At 63.2% G+C, this 21,908-nt stretch overlaps 1 protein-coding gene across 1 annotated transcript in view; it reads right to left on the minus strand.

The window, feature by feature from the left end:
* Nucleotides 1–21,452, minus strand: part of CNPY1 (canopy FGF signaling regulator 1) — a 36,058-nt gene extending 14,606 nt beyond the window's left edge. Inside the window, 4 exon segments of the mRNA XM_054574795.1 lie at nt 17,143–17,248; nt 17,930–18,033; nt 18,362–18,533; nt 21,307–21,452. Of these exon segments, the coding sequence (XP_054430770.1) occupies nt 17,143–17,248; nt 17,930–18,033; nt 18,362–18,533; nt 21,307–21,452 (528 nt within the window).
* Between the last annotated feature and the right edge of the window lie 456 nt (nt 21,453–21,908).

Below are 21,908 nucleotides of genomic sequence, written 5' to 3' on the forward strand. Positions count from 1 at the left end.
TGTGGCCTTCCTGTGGCCTCAGACGACTGGCCGTGGCCGGGCACATCCTCCTGGAGCTGGGAGAGCCTCGGAGACCCCACAGGAGACCCCGTGCTCATCAGGCAAGGGGACCGAGGCACACAGGGCGGCCGGGCAGAGCCAGCGTCGGAGCCCAGCAGACAGACGAGGCTGCTGGGCCTCGGGACATTCGCTGTCGCCCCACCAAAGGTCAGATAGGGCCACTCCGATGGGCTGAATTGTGTCCCCCCAAGTTCCTGTGTTGACGCTCTACCCGCCGGGACCTCCGAACGTGGACTTATTTGCAGACACGGCCTTTCAAGAGGCGATTAACACACCGATCCAATTGGACTGGCATCCTCGCAGAAGAGATTGGACACCGACCCACACAGACGGCCGGCCGTGCGGGGACGCAGGGAGAGGACGGCCGTCCGCACGCCCGGGAGAGGGGCCCCGGGAGGAGCCCGCCCGCCTGCAGATCGTGGACTCCAGCCTCCAGGACCCCGAGACGCTGCTTCTGCCGTGTAAGCCGCCCGGCCTCTGGTTCCCGGTGACGGCCGCCAGGGCAGCCACAGACCAGGAGGTCCCCACCCGGACGCCGTGCTGGCTGCAGCCCAAGCCTGTCAAACGGAATGTGTGCAGAGAGGCAATGGGGGCGTCCAGAGCGACCGGATGGCGCGGGGAGACCGGGCCGCGGAGCCGCGCCCGGTGCTGACCGGAGTGGTGGCGCCTGCGGCCGGGGCCGCCTCTCCCCAACAGCTCCGCGCTCGCCCGCATCTCCCGCTGTGGCTTCTCCGGAATCCCAGAGCCCTTGCCTGTGAGACTGGGGCAAAGACAGCCTCCTCCGCCTCTGGTCCGCCCAAGGGACGACAGGTACGTGCGGACTGTTAGTACTTCGTTTCCTCACTGCCTTTTATTTTTACATTTTGTAATCCTCACCTGAGGATATGTTTATTGATTAGAGAGAGAAAGAGGAAAAGAGAAACAGAGTCATTGCTGTGCGAGAGAAACATCGATCGGTTGCCTCCCGTGCGCGCCCCCGGCCTGGGGATCGAACCTGCCACCTTTTGGTGCGCACGCGATGCTCCCACCAACTGAGCCGCCCGGACAGGGCGTGACTGCCTCTAAGCTGACGCAAATTTAAGGACCACAGAGGGACTCTGCCGTCTCACCGCTGGGTTAGATGTTGGGATGTTGGGAGACGACCTCCTCCCGTGTTCGAGAGGGTAGACCGGCGGACAACCTCCACACAGCGGGCCCTGGGAAGTTCTCCTGTGACGTGCTTGCTGTCTCCCTTTGTCCCCTTTCCATCTCCTCAGAGTCTGAGCAGGACGGGCGTCTGGACCCCGGACGCTCCATGTGCGGTCCGTGGACCTGCTGCGCCGGCCGCCAGAACACAGGCCCCGCCAGACCTGCCGTGTCAGGCTCCGCTGTGTGACACGTCCGAGCAGAGCGCCTTCGGTTCCCGATGATGAAAGTCATGGGCAGCAACGGGGGCTGCCTTTTTATTTTCCGTGGCTCTGCTTCGAAAGGGCATGCCCGCAGGGGCGGGGGGGGCAGGCCGTTTGGGATGGGCAGCAATCCAAGGGCTTGTCCTCAGCCACATGATGGCCGATGACTTGAAAAAGATGGCTTGTCCTTGGACCACGCTGCGCACAGCGGCACCTTCGGGAGAGCCAGACACTCCTGTGATCTTGACAAGATGCCCGCTACTCAGAAGACACAGTTCCAGACCTTTCGTCACTACTTGGAGAAAACCGGGAGGAGCCACGAAGGATGTCACGGGCCGGACGCTCTCTGACAGACGGGCCAGCTCCTTCTTGGTGGTGTGTCTCTTCTCATGCGCGCCTCCGATCTTCCGCAGACGCCCCGGGCTGGTGAGCGGAGTCCCGCGGCCACCTTTGCTGCTTCGGGCGGCGCCGGGAGGAGCTGCCGGGCCGGGAGCCGGGCCGCAGGACACTCCTGCCGCTCTGGAGCCCGCGGGCCGCAGGCGCGCTCGGGGGACGCAGGCGGGGAGAGGAGGCGGCGGTGTTCGCTCTGCTGCACCCGAGTCAGGCCCCGCTCCCGGCAGGGAGACGTGGCTTCACCCTCCACACGGATGACGCCACCTCTCTCCTGGCTCTGGGGTCTCTTCAGCTCAGCAACACCCAGTTTTGACCCGGGTGGGGTGGGGACCAGATCTGTTATAGCAGCAGGTGCCGAGGGGGTGGCCCTTGGTCCACCCCTGATGGGGGACCAGAGGAGGAGGCCATCTGTGTCCTACCTGGTTGGATGACTCTTAGGTTCTGGGCCCACATCGTCTGTTCCCACCTCAGAAGAACGGGCGTAAAATGCGCGGAGCGATCGGGACCAAACCCAGCCTCTGTCGCAAAGAGAGGTGTTACAAACAAATCAGCTTTTAGCTGGTGAAAGAGAAAGTTGGTGGGGTTTTGGTTTCTGGTTTTTGTTTTTTTTTAGTTGACCTCCCCTGGGGCCCCTTGTGAGCGTGGGTCTTCATAAATCAGCATGTCCAGCCCTGGCCGGGTGGCTCTGTTGGTTGGAGCGTCGTCGTCCCAAAAGCCAAAAGTTTGCAGGTTCGCCCCCTGCTGGTGGGGCTTACTGAGCGCCGGCCTGTGAACCCAACGGTCGCCGGTTCAATTCCCAGTTGGGGCACCGGCCTGCGTTGCGGGCTGGGTCCCCAGTAGGGGGTGCACAAGAGGCAACCGCACACAGATGTTTCTCTCCTCTCTCCCTCCTTCCCCTATCTAAAAATAAATAAATAAAATCTTTTTAAATAAAAGGTTGCAGACTCGACCCCTGGTTGGGGCACTAACGGGAGCAACCGAACGGCATGTCGCTCTCACACCAGTGTTGCGCTTCCTCCCTTCCTCTCTCTCTAAAATCCACACAAACATATCCCAGGGTGAGGATTAAAAATAAATAAATAAATAAAAAGTAATAATCCCAAAGATGCCATTCACTCCTCTCCTTCCTGACCCTCTGTGCCTTTGGATAAATGTCGCCTTCCTGGATGTTAATACCCAGGCTTGGCCCTGAGGAGAAGAAATCTTAGGATTCTGTTCTGCGGGGTCGCGGGGCCCTTGGCCGTGGGGGGCCTGGGCCCAGCGGGGCTGACGCCGGCCGGGCCCCGTGATCGCAGGACGGGGCCGCTGGCCGACTGCAAGCCCTGAGCCCTGCGCGGGGGCCGTGGGACAGGGACGGGGCTGCATTCTCGCAGGCAAGGCTCCTGGGCAGGCGGGAGGCCCGAGAATGGCCGGGGGCAGGCGGAGGGCCATCACAGCAGAGAGTCCGGTGCAAGGCACTGACCTAAACGTTGGCGCTCAATCCCTCATCCTCTGTCTGTTGAGCTCCTGCTGTGTGCGAGGTACAGTCCTAGACACAGGGGGACAGAAGGGACCGAACCAAGGTGGGCCCTGTCCCCCCAGGACCTACGGTCTGGCCCCCACCGGGGGTCACACAGGGGGCAGGTTGGCCTTGGGGGGAGCCCTCCGTCGCCGTCCCGAGGCCGCCCCCGTTCACGTACAGCCCATGCTCTAAGGCTGGTTTTTACATGTTTAAATGGCTGATAAAAGATCAAAAGAAGAGTAATATTCTGTGACACCTGAGGGTGACATGGAATTCAAATTTCAGCGTCCACGCTAAAGCTGTTCGGGACAGAGCCTGGCCTGTCCCTGGCACGTCCTCCACGGCTGCCTTGCAGCGACCGCGGCAGAGCCACGCGGCGGAGGCGGGGCCGCAGCGCCTCGCACAGCGGCCGTCTGGCTCCTTCCAGGAGACGTGGCCCAGCCCCGCACTCCCCCAATGCGGGGGCCGCATCGCCCCAAACGGAGAGCAGAGCTGCTGTCGCCGGGCAGCCACAGCCGGTGGCGGCAGCGGCCCGGACCGAGAGCCCCGCTGGGCCGACCCCGGGAACAGTGCGTTGCAGCTGCCCCGGCCCAGCCCGTCCCGCACCTGGTCACGGGGGCGCTGCTATCGCACCAGGCGTGGGAGGCCAGGAGGCCTTGTCAAGCTCACACGCGGCGGGACAGAGGCCTGGCCGTGCCGCCCCGCCCCGCGCTGCACACCCAGCCAACGCCGCCGACTCGGCCTCCCTGGGGCCGTGCTCCCTGCCCGCCGCCCGGGCCTCTCTCGGCCAGCCCCTCTGCGCCGCGCCGAGGCCCCTCCGCGCAGGACACACCCGCGGGGGCCCAGCTCCTGCCCTGCACCGCCGGGCGTGTCTCTGCCCAAGGTCACAGCGCGTCTGCCGCTGACGCCAGCGGACAGCCAGCTCCGCCGGATGCCGCACCCCTTCGCTGGGTGTCGTGCCGCAGCAGCCCCTCCCGGGCTGTGGCATCCTGCCCGTGTCCGCCATCTGCCCGTGTCCGCGCCGCCGGGCCACCCCAGCGGCCAGCCTGGCGCCTCTCCCGCCACGGAGGCCCCGCAAACCCCTCCTTCTAGGACAGTCGGTGTCACGGAGCCCGGGCTCCCGTCCCGGCGATCTCCCTCGGAAGAAAACGGGCACCTCCCTCTCCTCCCAGAGGTTCCGCGGGAAGAAGCAGCCTCCACGCCGCGGCAACAAAAGCGGGCCCCCCGGCAGCCCGGCTCCCCTGACCCCGGGGGACGCTCGGTGCCAGCCCGCTCACGGCGTCCCCATTATCCCTCCGCGCGGCGCCCCGTGTGTGGAGGCAAACAAGCCTTAGTCGACGGGATAAGGAGCAATTAACAGGACGAGGGATTTATTAAGGATAAGTCATGCCAGACAGTTTTGACAGCTTGTTTTGAGTGTGACAGAATTACAGAACGCATTCTGCATTGAGACTTGCGCGCCGCGGCGGATGCCAGGCGTGCGGGATTGTTCTTGCCAAGCCGCCCGAGCCGGCCTGGCTGAGCGCAGCCTCAGGCGCCGGAAACGAGCGCACGCAGAGGCCAGAGAGGAACGGAGGGCGGCCGCGGTCGGCCGCCCGCCTCCGGGGTCAGCAGGGGGCGGTGCTTCCCTGGGGTCCGTGCGGGTCCCGGGGCGGGTCCGCGCCTGGGTGTTCCCCTTGACCCTTTATCGAGGACCTGGAGGGACAGGGCGCAGCTGCCACTGCGCTCTGTCGGGCTGGGAAGTGCATCCCCAATTGGGGGGCCCTGCGCCCACAGCCACTTAGCAGCCGTTGAACGTGGCCGGGCCCTGCTGGTGGCTTGTCACCCCACCTGTACAGGACTCTCATTGCCAAAAACACCTGGCAGGTCGGGGAGTGGGGAGGCCGAACCCCCTCAGCCTCGGGGGACCAGAAGGACAGAGGGGGGGTCAGCCACGCTAGAGGCTGCTGAGCATCGAACTCTGTCCCCACATCCCAACCCCGGTACCTGGGAACACAGCCTGTTGGGCAAGAGGGTCTTTGTGGAGGTAATTAGTTTGGATGAGTCCTACCTATCCAGTTAGGAAAGGGTCTTGTTTTTTTAATTTTTAAAACTATGCTTATTGATTTTAGAGAGAAGAGAGAGAAACATCGATGTGAGAGAGAAACATGGATCGGTTGCCTCCCATGCGCGCCCTGACTGGGAAACGCACCTGCAACCTAGTCGTGTGCCTTGGGGGGGGCGCATGGAACCCCCAAACTTTTGGTGCATGGGACAACACCGCACCAGTGGAGCCGCCCGGCTAGGGCTCGGATGGGCTGTAGTCCAAGGTGACTTCTAAGAGCTGGACACGAGACACAGACGCCCGGGGAGTGGGGCTTCGCGGACGCAGGCGGCGGTGGGGGGATACGTCTTTAAGCCAAGGATGGCCAGCCGCCTCTAGAAGCCAAGAGGGTGGGGGACCGACCTCCCCTGAGGGAGAAGCCAGCCTGCGCACCCCTGGGTTTTGGACTGCCGGCTGCTGAACTGGAGAATCGGCTTCCGTCCAGCGTCCGGTGTGTGGTCACGTAGCCTTAGGAGACGTCCAAGTCCGGTCTTGAAAAGGAAGGACCAGCGGGCCGAGGCCAGGCGCAGTCGCCCTCCGGGCGGGCGGTGGGCTGTGGGCGTGGCGGGCGGAGGGCCACGTCCCTCCGGGGTCCGAGGGACACTGTCCCGTTTCTTTGATCGATACGAGGAAAGGCAGGCACGCCAGCCTGGGGGTGGTTCACCCTGAGTGGGAGCTGAGCGACTCTAATCCCTCCCCCTCTCCCCGACTCATGCCCTCGGACCAGTTATTTTTCTCTGCCCAGGGGTTTGGAATCACCTGTCTTCTTTCTCCTCCCTGAGGCAGGAGAGCATCGAACCTTCCCAAGAGCCCAAATGCCAAAGCCGCTCGTTTCTCTCTTCACCGGAAAGGTTGATGAATCAGAACAGCGTGCTTCTGTCCATGTTGTCGACACTGTTACCAATTTTCACGTTCGTCCCGGACGACACCAGTAACCGCGGAGTGTGTGTCTGGGAGCCCAGGGAAGAGGGGGAGGCAGGGGACGCAGGGGCCCGTCCGGGCTCTGCTCCTGGCCCGGGGGGCCGCGCTGCGCTTGGAGCTGCTCGCGGGGCACACGGGACGGACCAGGGCCCACGGCCTCACGGCCCACACTCATCTGGGAGCTGCAACCCTGAGGCCGCAGACTCTTCCCGTCCCGCGAGGCTTCCCCGGCCCAGGCCTGGTACCCGCGATGCACGGAGCTCTGCTCAGGGCACTGGCGCGGGGCGGGGGCCGTAGGAGGAGCTTGCGGAGGCGGCCGTCAGCAGCCCGGGACGGGATTGGCTGAGAAGCTGAGCCCCTCCAGCGCGCACGGAATTATGGGTGAGAAGATTTGAAATAAAAGGAGGGCGCCCCGGGGCTCTCCTTCCGGGCTCCGGGCGCAGCCCAGGGTCGGGCTGGCCTGGCAGAGGCGGGCAGGGGGTCCTGCTTTGGGGGTTCTGGGGGGCACGGGCTCTGAGGCGGAGGCCTGCCTTGCTCCCAACGTTGTGTAGCGTTTGTATCTTCTGTCGTTTCAGTTTGTGAACTTACCCTGTAGAAGGAAGATAACTGAAAACCGACAGGGAATGCCCGGAGAACCCAGGTGTGCACGACTGCGGGCTTCATCGATAGTGTTAAGTGGCTGAAGCTGGAACTAGCGAGTGACGCGTTGAGCCTTAATTGACAGGCTTACGTGGCTAATGCTGATGGGGAGCTGTGGTTCCAGAAGTGGGGGGCTTTGGAATAAAGGCTCCTTTCCTTTATCCCCGAACCTCTGCCTCTGGGATTTTGCCCGGAGGGTGGCGGAGGGCGGCAGGACCCCAAGCGCCGTTGGGGAACACACAGAGGTAGTGACGCCATTGGATCAAACAGCAGGAAGTTCCCAGGGAACCAGCCCCCTTCCTGTCTAGGCATTGGGTCACTTTCCTGGGCCTTCCCAGAGGAGCGGAAGGCGTCTCCAGCACCTCGCAGAGCCTCAGGGAAGGGCCGCACCTGGCAAGCAAACGTTTGTTTATTTTCCTTCTTTCATTGCTCAGCATTTGAGCCTGCACTTCGGGCAGGTTATCACACCCTGTAGAGTGGGGGTTGGGGCACAAGATAAAACATGTAACTCAAGATAAGATGCATAGTCGCCCCCCCCATCCGAGGAGGAGATGTGCCAAGCCCCCCAGCGGATGCCCAAAACCGTGAATAGTACTGAACCCCACGTACACGGTGTTTTCCTTCCTGGGATAAAGTCTAACTTATAAGTTAGACACAGTGAGAGGTGAACAACTAGTAATAAGAGAACAATATGCTAGTCACTAGTAATAAGTGACGACAATATGCTGTAATGAAGGTCATGAAAATGTGCTTCTTCTCTCTCTTCCGAGCTGCCACCCAGCTGCTAACTGAGTCCACCACTAAGCGACTAACGGGCAGGTGACGTGACCAGGCAGAGACGCCGGACGACGATGGTGGGCGGGACGGAGCGGACAGCGTGAGATTTCATCGCGCTGCTCAGAACGTACGAACTGTTCATTCCTGGAATTTTCCGTTGAGTCTTTTGGGACCGCTGTTGCCCAGCCGCAGGTACCAGAAACCACGGAGAAGAGGCCAACTTGAGTAGACAAATAACTAGAACAAAATGTAGAGTTTAACACATGCTCTAAAAAAGGTATGAAGATACTTCCGATGTTCAAAAATGTGGGGGAACGTCTGCATTTCAGCGTGTGACAAAGTCATCTTTGTAAGAAGCTGGCCAAGCGTCATCCTAATTCTTATGAGGACACCAGTCCTGCTGGGTTAGGGCCCCGCCCTCGCGACCTCAGTTCCCCCGTCTCGCCGCCTGGAAGGCCCTCCTCCCATGCGGTGCCGGCACATGGGTTCTGCTTCCACCTCGACCCCAAGAAGCCGACCACACGTCGCTCCTCATCCAGAAACCACGTTCCATGCAGAGTCAGCGTTTACACGTGGAAGCCCCAGCTGCTGGGGAAGGGTTCAGAAAGCTCTGAGGGGCCTTCGTTAGCCAGGAGGGGCCGCCGAGAGCCGCTGCGAGAGAAACCACCCTCACCAGGGACACGCATGTGCGGCGCATGGGTCAGGCCAGAGCCGCTGTCCCTGCACGTGGACGTGAGAAGCAGTCATCGCCCACAAGACGGTCACCCCTGCAGAAAGCAGGCACGGCGCCGGTGGCGACACAAAAAATCTCCGCAGCAACGTGCTGGTGAAAACACACTCCGCTTCGCCAGGGTCCTGTGACAGGGACTGGGACAGGCTGACGCGCCATTTTCATTTGTGAGGTTTCCCGAAATCCAGGAAGGCTATTGCGCAACACTGGTATCAACAAAAACAAAAACAAAACAACAACAAAACACAAGAAGGTGCTGTGTGCTGTTGGCCATCTTTGGGGAAGGTAACATGGCAAGTGGATTCAAGGGCATGTGTCCACGCCCTTGACCCCTGCCCTCGAGAAACTGTCCTGTCGCAACCGAACGCTCCGTCCAGGAGCCATGTTCCAGTGTGTGCAGAGGCAACAGCCCGCGACCCTGCCTGTCTGTCTAGAATGGTTGGATGTCCCGGGTCGCAGCCACGCACGAAATGAGCTGACTCCCTCTCTGCCCTTGAGCTGGGGTGGGGGGAGGAAGGAGTCCATGACGTATTTCGGTAAATGGGGTGTCTCTGCCCGCTCCAGCTGCCATGACCAAACGCCACAGGCCCAGCGGCCTAAACAGTGGAGATTCGGTGCTTGCAACTCTGGGGCCGGCCGCTTCGGTTCCTGGTGAGCACTCGCTTCTTGGGCGCAGCCAGCCAGCTCCTTCCTGCTGGGACCTCAGGGCCAGGGAGTCGGCTCTGGGTCTCTCCCTCTCCTTATGAGGACACCAGTCTTGCTGGGTTAGGGCCCCGCCCTCGTGGCCTCATTTAACCCAAATCCCCCCTGCAGTTCCGGTCTTCAATCCAGTCACCTGGGGTTAGGGCACCAACACAGCGGGGTGAGGGGGGCGGGGTACGCACACCTGTCGGTCTGCAGCTTGAGGAAAGCAGCGAAACGCAGCATTTATGCTGAGCATTTCCACGTCCTCCAGAGGAATATGCAGAGCGTGATTTTACCATGATTTTTAGATGAGAAAAATCCAGAAACAAAAAAATATTAGGAGCGTGTGTGTGTCCGAGTGAACAGGGAGGAAGCTGGGGAAGATGGGTTTGGTTTTTTTTTTAGTTGATTTTGGCAAAAAAGAGGGAGGAGGAGCGATAGACATCGATTGGTGGTCCCACTTACTGAGGCATCACTGGTGGACTCTTGCACGTGCCCGGCCCGGGGTCCGACTGTAGCCGTACCCTCAGCACGTCGGGACAACGCCCCAACCGGCTGAGCACCCCGGACAGGGCGGTGTGTTTTTTCCTGAGGGGCTGGGAATGGAGGGGGGTCCCGGGGAGAGTGAATTAACAAACTTTTCTTCTGTGTGTTTTTCGTTAAAATCACTGTGCGTGTTACTGTGGCAATTTAAAATTTTTAAGAAAGAAAAACTTGAAAACCCAACGCTGAGCCATCGGACACGTGAGTGTCCTTCAGCGTGAGCTATTTGCCCTTGGAATTGGCTCAAAGCCCATTGGGGGCCCCGGCCCCCTGCGAGGCCGTGGTCTGGGGACCCCGGGAGCCCACGGCGTCCCATCTCTGGGCGGCAGCGCCTGGCTCCTTCCGTCAACAACTCGGCTCCTTCCTGGACCCGCTGGGGACACCTTGAGAACTGCCGGCTGCACAGACGATCTCACCAGCGCGTCTCACATATCAGCAACGACCCTTAACTCTGGAGCAGAGCGCCAGACCGCCCGGCCTCGGACAATGCAGCGTGGCTGCAGAGACCTCCTTCCCGCTGACGTTTCCGGAAGGTTCCAGAAGAGGGGCATGAGGAGGGCCCCAAGAGCCTAATTATTTTTTCACTTGCCTTAAGCAGTAGGCACGAGAACAAGACCCTCGTCACGTATATGTCGTCCAGGGGGGCTCTGTCCACTCCAGAGCTTCCTGTCGCTGCTTTGGGGCCCCCTTCGTGGCCTGTGGGACCACGGAGCGGGGCCGGGCCAGGCCAGGCCGGGTGGTTCTCGGGCAGAGGGGCGCCCACAGCCGCCAGCCATGGGCCTCTTCGCCTTCTCGGTGGCTGCTGCTGGGGAACCAGCGGCTCCCGCCTGCGCGGAGGTGGCGCTGGCACGGGCGCGCAGGGCCGCTCAAGGCCCGCCCTTGAGTGCCGTGAAGGCGCCCCCGCCCCCTCCCCCAAAGATGGCGAGCCTGTCAGGGCTGCCTTCCTCAGAGGACCTCGCGGCGCCTGCATCTTTTAAAGCGCCTCCTTTTGTTGGCGATGTGGGCGTAAACGAAGCTTCTCTCGGGAAAACACTGGGGCCGGAGGCGAGCCCGAGCCCCACTTCAGGGACCACAGGAGGGGCTGCGACGGCCGCAGAGACGTGCGGACAGGGCACGGGGCAGGCCCCAAGTGGCCGGGCTCCGGATCCTCAAGAGAAACCAGAAACACAGCCCTTCCTAGGAAGTGTCTGAGGCCTGTTTTGTTTGGTTCGGTGTTTACGTTCCGCCGGCCGGACCGGCCAGGGTGCCCATCTCTCTCCCGGCAGGACCCTCAGCATCGCCCTCTGCTGTGGCTCACACGCCACCCCCCTAAACCTGGCCCCCAGGGCACCGTTGCAAGTACCGCATGCTGGGTGGCGTCACACAACAGAAGCGCCTGGCCTCCCAGGTCAGCAGGCCGTAGTCTGACGTCGGGTGGCATCAGGTTGTGCGCCCTCTGAAGGTGCTGGGGGGACCCTTCCTGACCTCGCTCCGAGCGGCCGGTGGCTCTGGGCCATCCGTGGTGTCCTTGGCTTGTCACTGCTCCACCTCGCCTGTGTGTCCCTCTGAGCCTGCTCACCTTTTCTTGTAGGATAACAGTCACTGGGTCAGAGCCCACCTTAATCAAAAGTGACCCCGTCTTCACTAAAAACATCTACAAAGATCCTCCTTCCAAATACGGTCACGTGCTGAAGTCCTCCGTTGGGGGGACTGGCCTGAGCTCACGGGAGGTCCAGCCGCTTCCTGGCCTCGACCCACGACATGCCTGGAGCACCCCGTCCCTGCAGTTGTGAAACCAAAATGCCTGCCAGCTTTGTCACTGGTCCCCTGGGGAGCAACCTCCCCACGCCCCCATTGACAACAACAACGATGTTCCTTGGTTCCAAAGGCAGAAGTTTCTCCTGGGAGGTTCTGACAGGACAAGGCTGTCTGCCACCCATCTGACCTCTCACGGCCTTGGTCTCCCACATAGCAGCGTCCAGGTCAAAGGCTGTGAGCACCGGTCTTGGTGTCCTTGGCTGACAAGCCCCGCGCAGACCCACCGGCCGGCCCCTCAGGGGCACAGGCTGGTCCTACGGGCCCTGCTGACCACAGGGGCAGCCGATGCGTGGGCAGCCCTGCTCTGTTGGTTATACTCCGTTTGTTAAACTGCTCCTCGATGTAGAGAGACTCTTCCAGAAAGAAAAAAATTGGGTCATACTGTGCCAAAGTTCTTGACTATTACTCTTCTCTGCCTTCTAGGTTCAAGGCTTATTTTTTAAAAAGATGTTATTTATTTATTTTTTAGAGAAGGGGGAAGGGAAGGAGAAAGAGAGGGAAACATCCATGTGTGGTTGACTCTCACGCGCCCCCTACTGGGGACCTGCAGCCTAGGCAGGTGCCCTCACTGGGAATCAAAACTTTGACCCTTCGGTTTACAGGCCAGCACTCAATCCACTGAGACACACCAGCCAGGGCTGATGTTTATTACTTTTTCATTGATTTTTAGGGAGAGAAAAAGAAACATCAATGTGTTGTTCTCCTTATTGACACATTCATTGGTTGATTCCTGTATGTGCCCTGACCGGGGATTGAACCCACAACCTTTGCCAACAGGGACGATGCTCTAACCCACGGAGCTACCCGGCCAGGACCGATGTTTATCCCTCAAAGTTGAAATCCAAGGAATGGCGTCCCTCTGCGGCCTCGGTGCTTCCTCTTAAGCTGAATTCAGAGAATTTCTTCCTCTCGCCATGGTGTGAACTCACCATGGAGGTAATTAGACAGTCGTGACATTTACCGGGGGAGGTTCAGGTAACATTCAGAAAGTGAACGACGTGTTGGGACCGTAGCAGAGGCCTGCCGAGCACGCAGCCCCCGTGGACGCCCTGGCCGCGGCCCGGAACTCCATCCGGCTGCTTAAACCCTGCCCCTCATCCTGTGCGTCTGCGCCACTTCCTTGTCCCGTGGTGGAGTGCCCGCCATCCAGATCATTCCGTATCTGCGTTTGCATGCCCTCAGAGCCGCTCGGCGGAGCCTTGGGGGCTCCATCCAGCGAGCAGATGGCGGCAGGAACCCGGAGCAGGACGTCATGCCCACGGGTGACAGCGGCGGGGACAGAATTCTGGGAGGCTCCTCGGAAGCGGGGACAGAGGCTTCTGCCGAGTCCCTTCCCTGGGGGTCAAAGAGCCTCGAGCCCTGGAGACTGTCGACCGCGGACGTCTGGAGCCCTGACAACAGGCTGCAGAGAGACCCGCGGGCTCCTCGCGGTGGGCGCCCCGCACGCCCGCTGCGCGTTTTGTGGGGGAGCCCGCGAGCCCGCCAGCGTGGGGTCCGACGGCAGCTTGTGCACACCGAGCAGGCTGTGTTTCAGCACCTGTTCAAAGCAACGCCCAGGCGGTGGCCTCAATCAACGGCCCGCGGGGGACTCCGCGGGTAAAAAGGAGGCTGAAAAGTAGGAAAGAACGAACATTTGGTCCTGAACGTTCAGCCTGATTATTTTGTTTTTGTCGCTGATTTATAGTGAAGGACATTCCGTCTGTTCACTCGCAGGAAAGGGTTATGTGTGTGGACGGCCCTGGGGGCTGCTGCTTCCTCTGGATCATTTATTTATTTTTATTGTTCTTTGAAAGTCAGAATCTTTCACTATTTCGGATCCAGGACACCTTTGGGTGCTATTGCTTTCTATCGTATTGCCTACCTTTTCCTCCGAAAAACGCGGCTGGGAATTTTTTCCTGAATCCAACTGAAGAGAATTTGTGTTGGAAAAAGAAAACCAAACCCACACTATCGCTACAAGACGACCCCCCCCACGGAAACAGGCAGCCGGCCAGGCTGATGGAGCGTCAGGCCACAGGCGGGCGGTGGGCCTGCCCCGGCCTGGGCGCGCGTTACCAACCAGGTCGGAAGTTCATGTCCTCCCCTTCCTTTCTGCCGGCCTCAGTCTCCCGTCAGAAAACAAACGACGCTGACGTCCCCCTTGTCACTCAATAACCACCAGAAATTCTGAGAGGCCGTCCCTGCTGGCTTGCGTACTTTCAGATAAAGAACAGCCGGGCACCTCTAGGGACGTCGAACCGCTGCGAGAGGGACGGAGAATAAACCACAGGGAGTAATGGCAAGTGTGGTGAGCGGGCCGCCGGCACACACCACGCACAGGGACCGCAGAAATGGGGCCTCCCGGCTTTGCCCGATGGCCGTCACCTGGCCTGCTGAACCTGGCCTGCTGAACGCCAGAGAGAGGCCTCTGTGGCTCTCAGCCCCTCCCACCCCCAGCCCATTCCCCCCAGGGCCGCGCAGGCTTTTAGGTGGCCCATGAATGAAATGTGCTCTGGTCGTTCCTGGAACGTGTCCCTTGGAGAAAGAGGGGAAACGCTGGTGCCAATTTTGAAAGGGTCCCTAAGGCAAGCGGAGGTTGGTTCGCTTCATTTTTAAGTGTCTGCCCAACCGGGCGGCAGACGCCCCGCTAATAGCCGGAGAGACAGGCCCGGGCGTGGGGAGAACCAGGGAGGACGGATGGGCACCCTGGCCGCTGTCCCCAGGGCCCAGGGCTCGCCCCACATCCGGGAGGCGAGCGCTGCGTCGCCCCCAGCACCCGCCGGCCGGGCATCCGTCGCCGTGAAGGCCGGGCCCCTCTGAGCAGGGGGGCCAGCCCTGCGGGGTCCGCTCGCTTTCTCGCTGAGCGGTTTGTAATTACCTGCTCCCAGCGGCCGGCCAGCCGTCCTTCACGCTCGGTCCCGTGGGACAGCTTCCCGGCTCCTCTCGTCCTTCCTCCGTCGCTCCAACACCCGCCAAAAGGATTCAAAATCGTCTCCTTCCCTTTTAATTTTGCTCGGCCCTGCGCCCCACCCCCACGTCCCAGGGGACCGCCTGAATGTTTTATCTCCGCGGCCTGGGCCAGGGGAGGGGTCTTAACCCCTTGTGGAGGCCCCGGCCAGGACCCGAGCCCTGGGGACAAGGTCCCCCTGCTGGCCCCACCGGGAACAGCACGGAGCCCCGACGTGGACCTTGGGCAGCGCCCCCGGGCCTGCAGGCAGCGCCTGGCACCTGTGCCCAGGAGAAACGTGCCTTTCCCTGGGGCCGCACATGGTCGCCGATCACGGGTGCGCGTGCGCACACACACGTGTGCACTCTGACACACACACACCATGCCAACGCTTGCTCGTGTCCCCATGCTTTGCATTTCCGCCCTGGCCTCTCCGGAGCCCTCCCAGGCGGAGGGGGCGGAGGGCTTGGCCGCAGGGGACAGTCGCAGCCTGGGCTGGTGGCCCAAGACGCTGACCCGGATCCCGCACATGGCCCGGGGCAGGTCCTGGCTCAGAGAGTCGGAGAGTCGGCCCTGCCAGCCGGGGCCAGGGGCCCAGCTGGGACCGGGGAGCGTGTGGGACTCAGCTTGCTGCTCCGCTGGCTCCTGGGGGTCCCCCCGGCTTCCTGCTGGGGCCACAGCGCTGCCTGCTGGTGGCTGAGTGTGTGGAGGGGAGAAAATTCCAGGCGGGGGGGAAATGGGGGAAAGGGTAGGAGGTGGGCAGCGGTTGGAGCACCCATGGGCCCCCTCGGGCGTCTGTCCCCACGGCACCTGTGTCGTCCCAGGGCCAGGCACCCAGGGACCAGCAGCTGGGGCGCGGCCACTTCCTCCCCGTGTGTCCCCTGGGGCAGGAGGTACACACCACAGCAGCCCCCTTGAGCCTTCTCGCCAAGCAAGGCCAAGCCTGGGGCAGCGGGGCACAGGCCCCTGCCGTCCCCCTGCCCTCGGGACCCGCCGCCGCGCCAGACGGGCGTGGGGGAAGCGGCCCTGCCCGGACACGGGAGCGCGGCCGCGAGGGCCCGTGTGTGGCTACGCGCGTCCCTCCGTTCCCAGGGAGACAGATGGAAAGGGAGAGAAGCGGCCGAAATGGGCAGGGGACGTGCACTGTCCCCTCTGGCCGGCCGCGTCCTGGCAGGACGCAGGCCTCTCCCCGCCGGGCGGCCACCCGCCCACACTGTGCGTGTCTTTGCCCCCCACCCTCCGCGCGGAGCCCACGCGTGCTGGAGCGGGCAGTGGTGGCAGCGGCCGCAGGACAGAGCCTCCCCCAGAGCAGCTGCGCGGGCCGCCCGCTCAACCGGCTCCGCACGTTCTCATCAGAAAACTGGGCGGCTCGCTGCCAGGACACGGCGTTGATGACAGGCTCCCTGTCCTATAGCTGGTCCTCAGGAAAGGACCTCTAGCCTCCTCCTCCTGGGCCTTCCTCCGGGACCCTCATTCCACCCCGGCCCCCCTGCTCCTCTCTTCTGTCCCTCCTCCCTCTAGAGAGGGCCGGCCCCCTCCCTCTGGGCCAGACACGCGAGCCGTGGGTCACCTCCCCTCCAGCCTGTCATCCTAGCAATGCTGCACGTGCTCCGGAAGCGCGCTGGCCCACCCGCACCCCTCCCCGGCCCTGCCTGACCCGGGGATCCCACGCCGCGGGCCTGGGGCCTCGGCCGCTCCTTCCCTGCAGGTCACCATGGCCACGCGGACCCGGGGACACCTGGAGGCAGGAAAGGAGACCTGCCGCGGACCCGCGAAGGAGCAGTTTCAACAGTCTGTCCTGGTGTGTAACTTTGGGGGCAGCGAGCTCAGGAGACACCCCGGCGCTCCTCACCCTGGCCCACCCAGAGAGGACCGTCCCGCAAGTTCTCCCAACCCAGACGCGTGAAAACACCATGCTTAGCCCCCCAACGAGGGGTGGGCGACCCTGACTCCCATCCCCTTGGAAGGGTGATTCCAGAGAGAGAGGCAGAGAAGGAGGCAGCCCGCCTGGGACAAAACAGGAAGAAATGCGAGGCCAGTTCCGCTTCGCTCTGAGCCAGACGGGTGATGCCGTGTGGCAACTGCCCACTTGGTGTGCTGCCTAAGACGACATCAACCTGGGCTTGCCTGGTCTGAGGACTCACCGCCTGCGTGCTGGGCGGGCGGCCTAGACGGGAGCCCGAGGTCACGGGGCCCCACCCCGCCCTCCTCACTTCTCAGACCCCTCCCCCACGCCTCAGGAATGGGGCGCCTCTCTGAATTGTCCCCAAGGAAGAAGGACATTCTCCTGTCCCCAGGACAAGTGCCCGAGTCGGTCCTCGAGGTGCTTCGTGCATCCTGACCTCATGAGGCATCTCTGCAGACGTTGGGGGGCAGTTGCAGGGGGGCTCCGCCTTCGAGCGTCGCCAGGCGGCCCCCTGCTGGCCTCGCCCGGGAACCATGGAAGGGCTATTTTTATCCTGATGAACAACAGCGCCGGAACGTCTTCCGACTTGACAAGACAAAATTTAGGTGCTGGGAGAGAGACTTCAATTTCAAGCTTAAAGATTACTTTGAGTCCCCCAGGACGCAGAAGCAATTTAGCGCTGATACCCTGAACAAGAGAAAGGTTAGAAGATTAAGACCAACTGCTGTTTGGATAAACGGTTGGTAATTGCCCATATCCGCAATTATACTGACACAGAATTTCCTTCCTGCTACCTTTGTCCTCTCCCGCGTCCGGTCAGGGTTCGTTCGGAAGGCGCCCACCTTGGTCTTCGCCCGCTGGGCCTTGGTGACTTCACGCTCCACCTCGGCCGGCAGGGCCCTGCACGCTGAACGGGGCACGAGGCACCTGTTCCGTCCAGGCCACGGCCGCGGGACGGGGACCCCGGGGACGCGACGGACGGTCGGCCTCCGGCTGCCTCTGTCCCAGCCGCGACGTGCGGTTTCCAGAGACGGCCAGACGGCGACTTCTCGTTGTGCACCCCTTGTACGCGGTGCTGGGTTTTGTTGTAAGATTTTATTTATTTATTCTGAGAGAGAGAGAGAGAGAGAGAGGAGAGAGAGAGAGAAGGAGACGACCATCGATGTGCGAGAGACACATCGATCGGTTCCCCCGCACACGCGCCGCAACGGGGGACCTGCCCGGCAACCCCGGCACGGGCCCTGCCCGGAGCCGAACCTGCGACATCCCACTTTGTGGGACGGTGCCCGACGCACGGAGCCACTCGAGTCGGGGCCCCTTTGTGTTTCTTTAAACCACACATGTTTTGCCTTTTCACTTAAAATCTGCGTTTTTAAAGAATAAAGGGTGCCGCGCTCCGCGTCTTTCAGAGGTCCTGCCCCACGCTGGGACGCCCTGAGGGCGCCCAAGACCGCCCTGCGCCCGAACGCGCAGTGAGGCGGGATTTCAACTCGCAGGGACCTCTGACTCGCCGCTCTCGTGGGCAGCTGGGCGGTCCGACCGCTTCTTCCCGGCCCCCGCGGCCGCGCGGAGGCTCCTCACCCACGGGGAGGGGAGCGATGCTGTTTGCTCAACGCGACGCTGATTTGGGACTCGCCGTCTTTGCCGCGACCACGGGCGGGGGCCGCGGACGCAGGGCCGTGGGGCTGGAACGGAGGCGCGCTCTGTGTTTCAGAGCCTCCCGGTTACACCCGCGTCGCCCTGAGGTACCAGGACTCTGGATTCGGAAGTGCGGGCCCGCCCCCCTGCTCTCGCCGTGGCCTGATGACCACCGGACGCGCCCACAGAGGCCAACGAAAGCCGTGGATGGGGAGAGCCGCGGGGCTGCGCTGCGTCGCCCCGCCCCCCGCCGGGTTCCCCGCCCCCGAGGCACCGGGCACGCCCGGGAGCTGGTCCGCAGAGGTCGGTGGCCCGCGCCACCACTGCAGCACCTGTATCGAGGGTCCCGGCGGCTGACCTGACTCTGTCCCTTACCGGCCGGAGGACCCTCAGTCGGGGTGGGCTGCAGCTGGTCGCTGTGATGACCCCAGAAAAGCGGCTTGTCGCTCCAAGGTCACTGCCAGCAACACCCTTCCTTTCCAGCTCCTCACAGCGGGCCGCAGCCACGGGCTTGCTCTGGAGCCACGTGTTCTGGGCGTTCTGGAACCTTCCCGAACAGAGAGCTTCCCCGCCACGGCAGCCTGGACGGCGCCGGGCTCGGGCCACCGGGCCCAGGGCGCAGCGAGCGAGGGCCCGTGGGTGGAGGAGGAGGCCCCCCGGGGAGGGACCGCAGTGGGGCGCTCTGCAGTTCACGGAACGCCCAGGCCAGCGGGACCTCTGTCCCCAGGGCCGGAATCAGCGGGGACCCCGACCAGCCAGGGGAAGCCCGCCGGTGGGGGCCGGGCCGGCGGGGAGGACGTTCGCCGGCGGCCCCCGCTCGGCAGGGAGGCCCCTTGGGGTGATGGTGAGGCCGACGTCCGCAGCCGAGGGCCGTTTCGGGACAGCCTAGGGCGCGGGCCGCCGTGTGGGCAGACGGGAGCGGGGGGGGGGAAGGGTGGGACTCTCTCGCCGGTCCGACACCCTTGGCTCCCGCTCCATGAGGCGGGACAGCGGGCTCCGGTCCCTCGGAGGCCGAGAAGGAAACGCCAGTATGGGGCGTGGTGGCCGCCTCGGCCCCTGGGCCGCACTGGCCTGAGAGGGAAGGCAGGCAGGCTGGTGTGCGGGGTCCCCAAGAGCAGGGCGGGGCCTGGGTGGTTCGGTGCTCTGGCCAGCCCTCGGCCCGTCCTGGAACAGCTGGAGCTGGCATGCGGCGCTCGGAGGCCGGGAGCTGGGGGACAGGCGGGGCCTGGCCGCAGGTGCCGCCCGGCCGCGCGTTGTTTCACCAGCCGCTCTACGCTAAGTTCTGTTCTCGTCACACGCGGGGAGAACGAGGGACAGCGAGGCCCCCGGAACCGGCAGGCAGCCACCCAGTGGGCCGCTTCCCCGCCCGCTGGGACCGCCGGGCTCTTGACTCGGTGACCCACCCTGGAACCTGGATCCGAGCATCTGGCAGCCCGGCCTGCAGGCCTGCGTCCCAAACCCAGGGAGTCGGGGCGGGGGCGGGGGGTGCCGCTCCACGCTCTCCAGGCCTTGACGAGGCTCCCCTGCAGCGACTGAGCACATGGCAGCGTCATCAATGTCCCCAAGCTCCGCGGCAGGGTAGGGTGGTAGTGGGGGGGGCCTGCCTCTCTCTCCTCTGGCACCAGAGGCCCCAGCCCCCGGGGTGGAGAGAGGCCACGCTCGCCGGTCCAGCCAAACACCTCAGGTGGAAGGCCGACCCCGCCCCATGGAGGGCGGCTTTCAGGACAGGCCGGGAGGGTGACGTCCTGCGGGTCTGTCCCTCTGACCTCCCCTGGGCGGGGGCTGCGGGGAGGCGGCTTGATGAGAAAAGATCCTTTCAGATTTCCGCCCCAGGTCACAGAACAAGTGAACGGAGTCCCCGTCAGCGACCCGGGCCTCCAGATTTCAGTCCGGCGTTAATTTACATGTTAATCTGAAATCTTCGCTCCAGTCACTGGAGTTTCGAGTTTATTAGAGCGGGCGGAGCTGTGGCGCCTCAAGCGGGGTGGCGGGTCACGCCGCCTGCCAGGGGGCGGGCCCTCCTCCCAGCCACCAGCCCTTGCTGCCTGCCTGCCTCCCCCCGCCTGTCCCTCTGACCCTCTCTGTGTCCCTGCGTGCCCCACCTTGGTGAGATCTGGCAACAGGGAGGAGATGACAGTGGAGTCGCAGAAGGTCTCCAAGGGGTGGGCAGGGCAGGCTGTGTTCGCGTCTCTCCCCGGCCCCGCCCTAGTGACAACACACAGGGGACCCGAGCCCCCTCCGGGACAGGCATTCACCCACACGTGTGTGCGCACGCCCACCCCCGCCGCCCCCGCTCCGCACCTGCTCGAGAGGCTGGTGATGGCCTGCGTGTGAGCGCTTGCCGTCTCCGGGGGGGTGAGCAGGTGCGGGGAGGCACAGCGGCAGGAGCCCCGCCCAGACCCCCAGGGAGGCGGCAGCCCACTGGGCTCGGTCGGGCGGTCAGCGGGCTTCTGGGTGTGAGCGGGAACCGGCGTGGTGCACCCTGCACGCACCGGTCCGCGCAGCGGCCACACGCACAGGCGCCTGGGGAGCTGCCGAGACAGAGAGCCGGGCAGTGGCCTGGAGGGGCTTGCTCAGGGGTCTGGGGCTGCATGCCTGCCCTGCGCAGCCTTCTTGGGTCCCCATGAGGACCGGGCGACAGGGCCTGAGTGCCAGACAGGTGGGCGCAGGGGGCGGCGTGGGGTTAGGCAGCGACTCGCAGCTTCGCAAGCCCCGGATTGCGCACCGTCTTCGCTTCCTCCTCCCTTGCTCACGTGAGGGGCGGGACTGTGTCCCCAAGAAAGGTAGGTCCTTGTCCTCTCGCCCGGTGCCTGTGAGCGTGGCCGCCTCTGCATAGAGGGCCTTTGATCAGATTAATGGGAGAGCCCTAGTCACCGTGACCGGTGTCCTTATAAGAAGAGACCCAGAGACACCCACCGCCGTGGGAGGGGGCATGCAGACACACGGGGAGCGCCAGGTGACAGTGAGGCAGAGCCTGGAGCCACGCGCCCTCATGCCCGGGCACGCTGGCCCCCGCTGGACGCCGGGAGGGGCGGTCGAGTCCCCGGAGGTTTCGGAGGAAGCCTGGCTCCGCCGACACCTGGTGTTGGACTTCGGGCCCCGAGAACCTTGAGGGAGTGGATTTCTGTTGTTTGAGCCACCCAGCCACACACGGGACACTCCCATGCTCGCCTCGCCTTGTGCCAGCTCCGTGCCCGGTGACGGACATGGAGCAACGAGGAAGACGGCCTGTCCCCAGGGTCACAGTCCAGCTGGGACAATGACGTGTTGGTTGGGGCGAGCGGGGGCGGGGAGCCCAGAGAAGTTACAGGCAGGCACACGGTTTGGGCTTCAGGGAGCCACCCCGAGGAGTGACGTTGAAGCCGAAGCTCTGAGGACAGCGGGGGTGGCCAGGCTGGGACACAGAGCCGTCCGCGGGCAGGGGGCGGGGCATAAGCCAGACAAAGACGTTGCTGGACGCTCCCATGCTATCTCTCATTCTCTCACTCAATTTTATAAGCACGCGCGCAACTTGCTGTATAATCGTGACTGTTGTAAAAATTGTCACGTAACATGCCCTCCAGTAGCCGTATCCTGCGTCCTTCGCGTTTCCCTCTGAGCATGTCGGGTTGTTTCGAGTCTTTCAAAGACAGCGAGTAGCCTCCCAAGTCACCCGCCCGCGCAGCGCGGCGGCCTGCCCGCGTTCACCTGGGCCATAATCGGATTTTATTTGCTCGATTGCTCCCCAAAGGTTTAAGCCCTGACTCGGGGTGCTGGGCGGGACACGGGTGTTGTGCAGAGGGAGGGGAGCCGGCGACCTGACGCAGCCCCTCGAAGGTTAGTGGAGGCTGAGACCTGCCGGTCGGTTCGCAGGAGGGAGGACAGCCTCGCGCCGGGCACCGGGGAGCCCAGGAGTGATCCAGCCATGTCGCGGCCTCCGAGG

The sequence above is a fragment of the Pteronotus mesoamericanus genome, unplaced genomic scaffold (assembly GCF_021234165.1).
Source record: "Pteronotus mesoamericanus isolate MK-2021 breed Mesoamerican mustached bat unplaced genomic scaffold, CSHL_Meso_final contig_265, whole genome shotgun sequence".
NCBI lineage: Eukaryota > Metazoa > Chordata > Mammalia > Chiroptera > Mormoopidae > Pteronotus > Pteronotus mesoamericanus.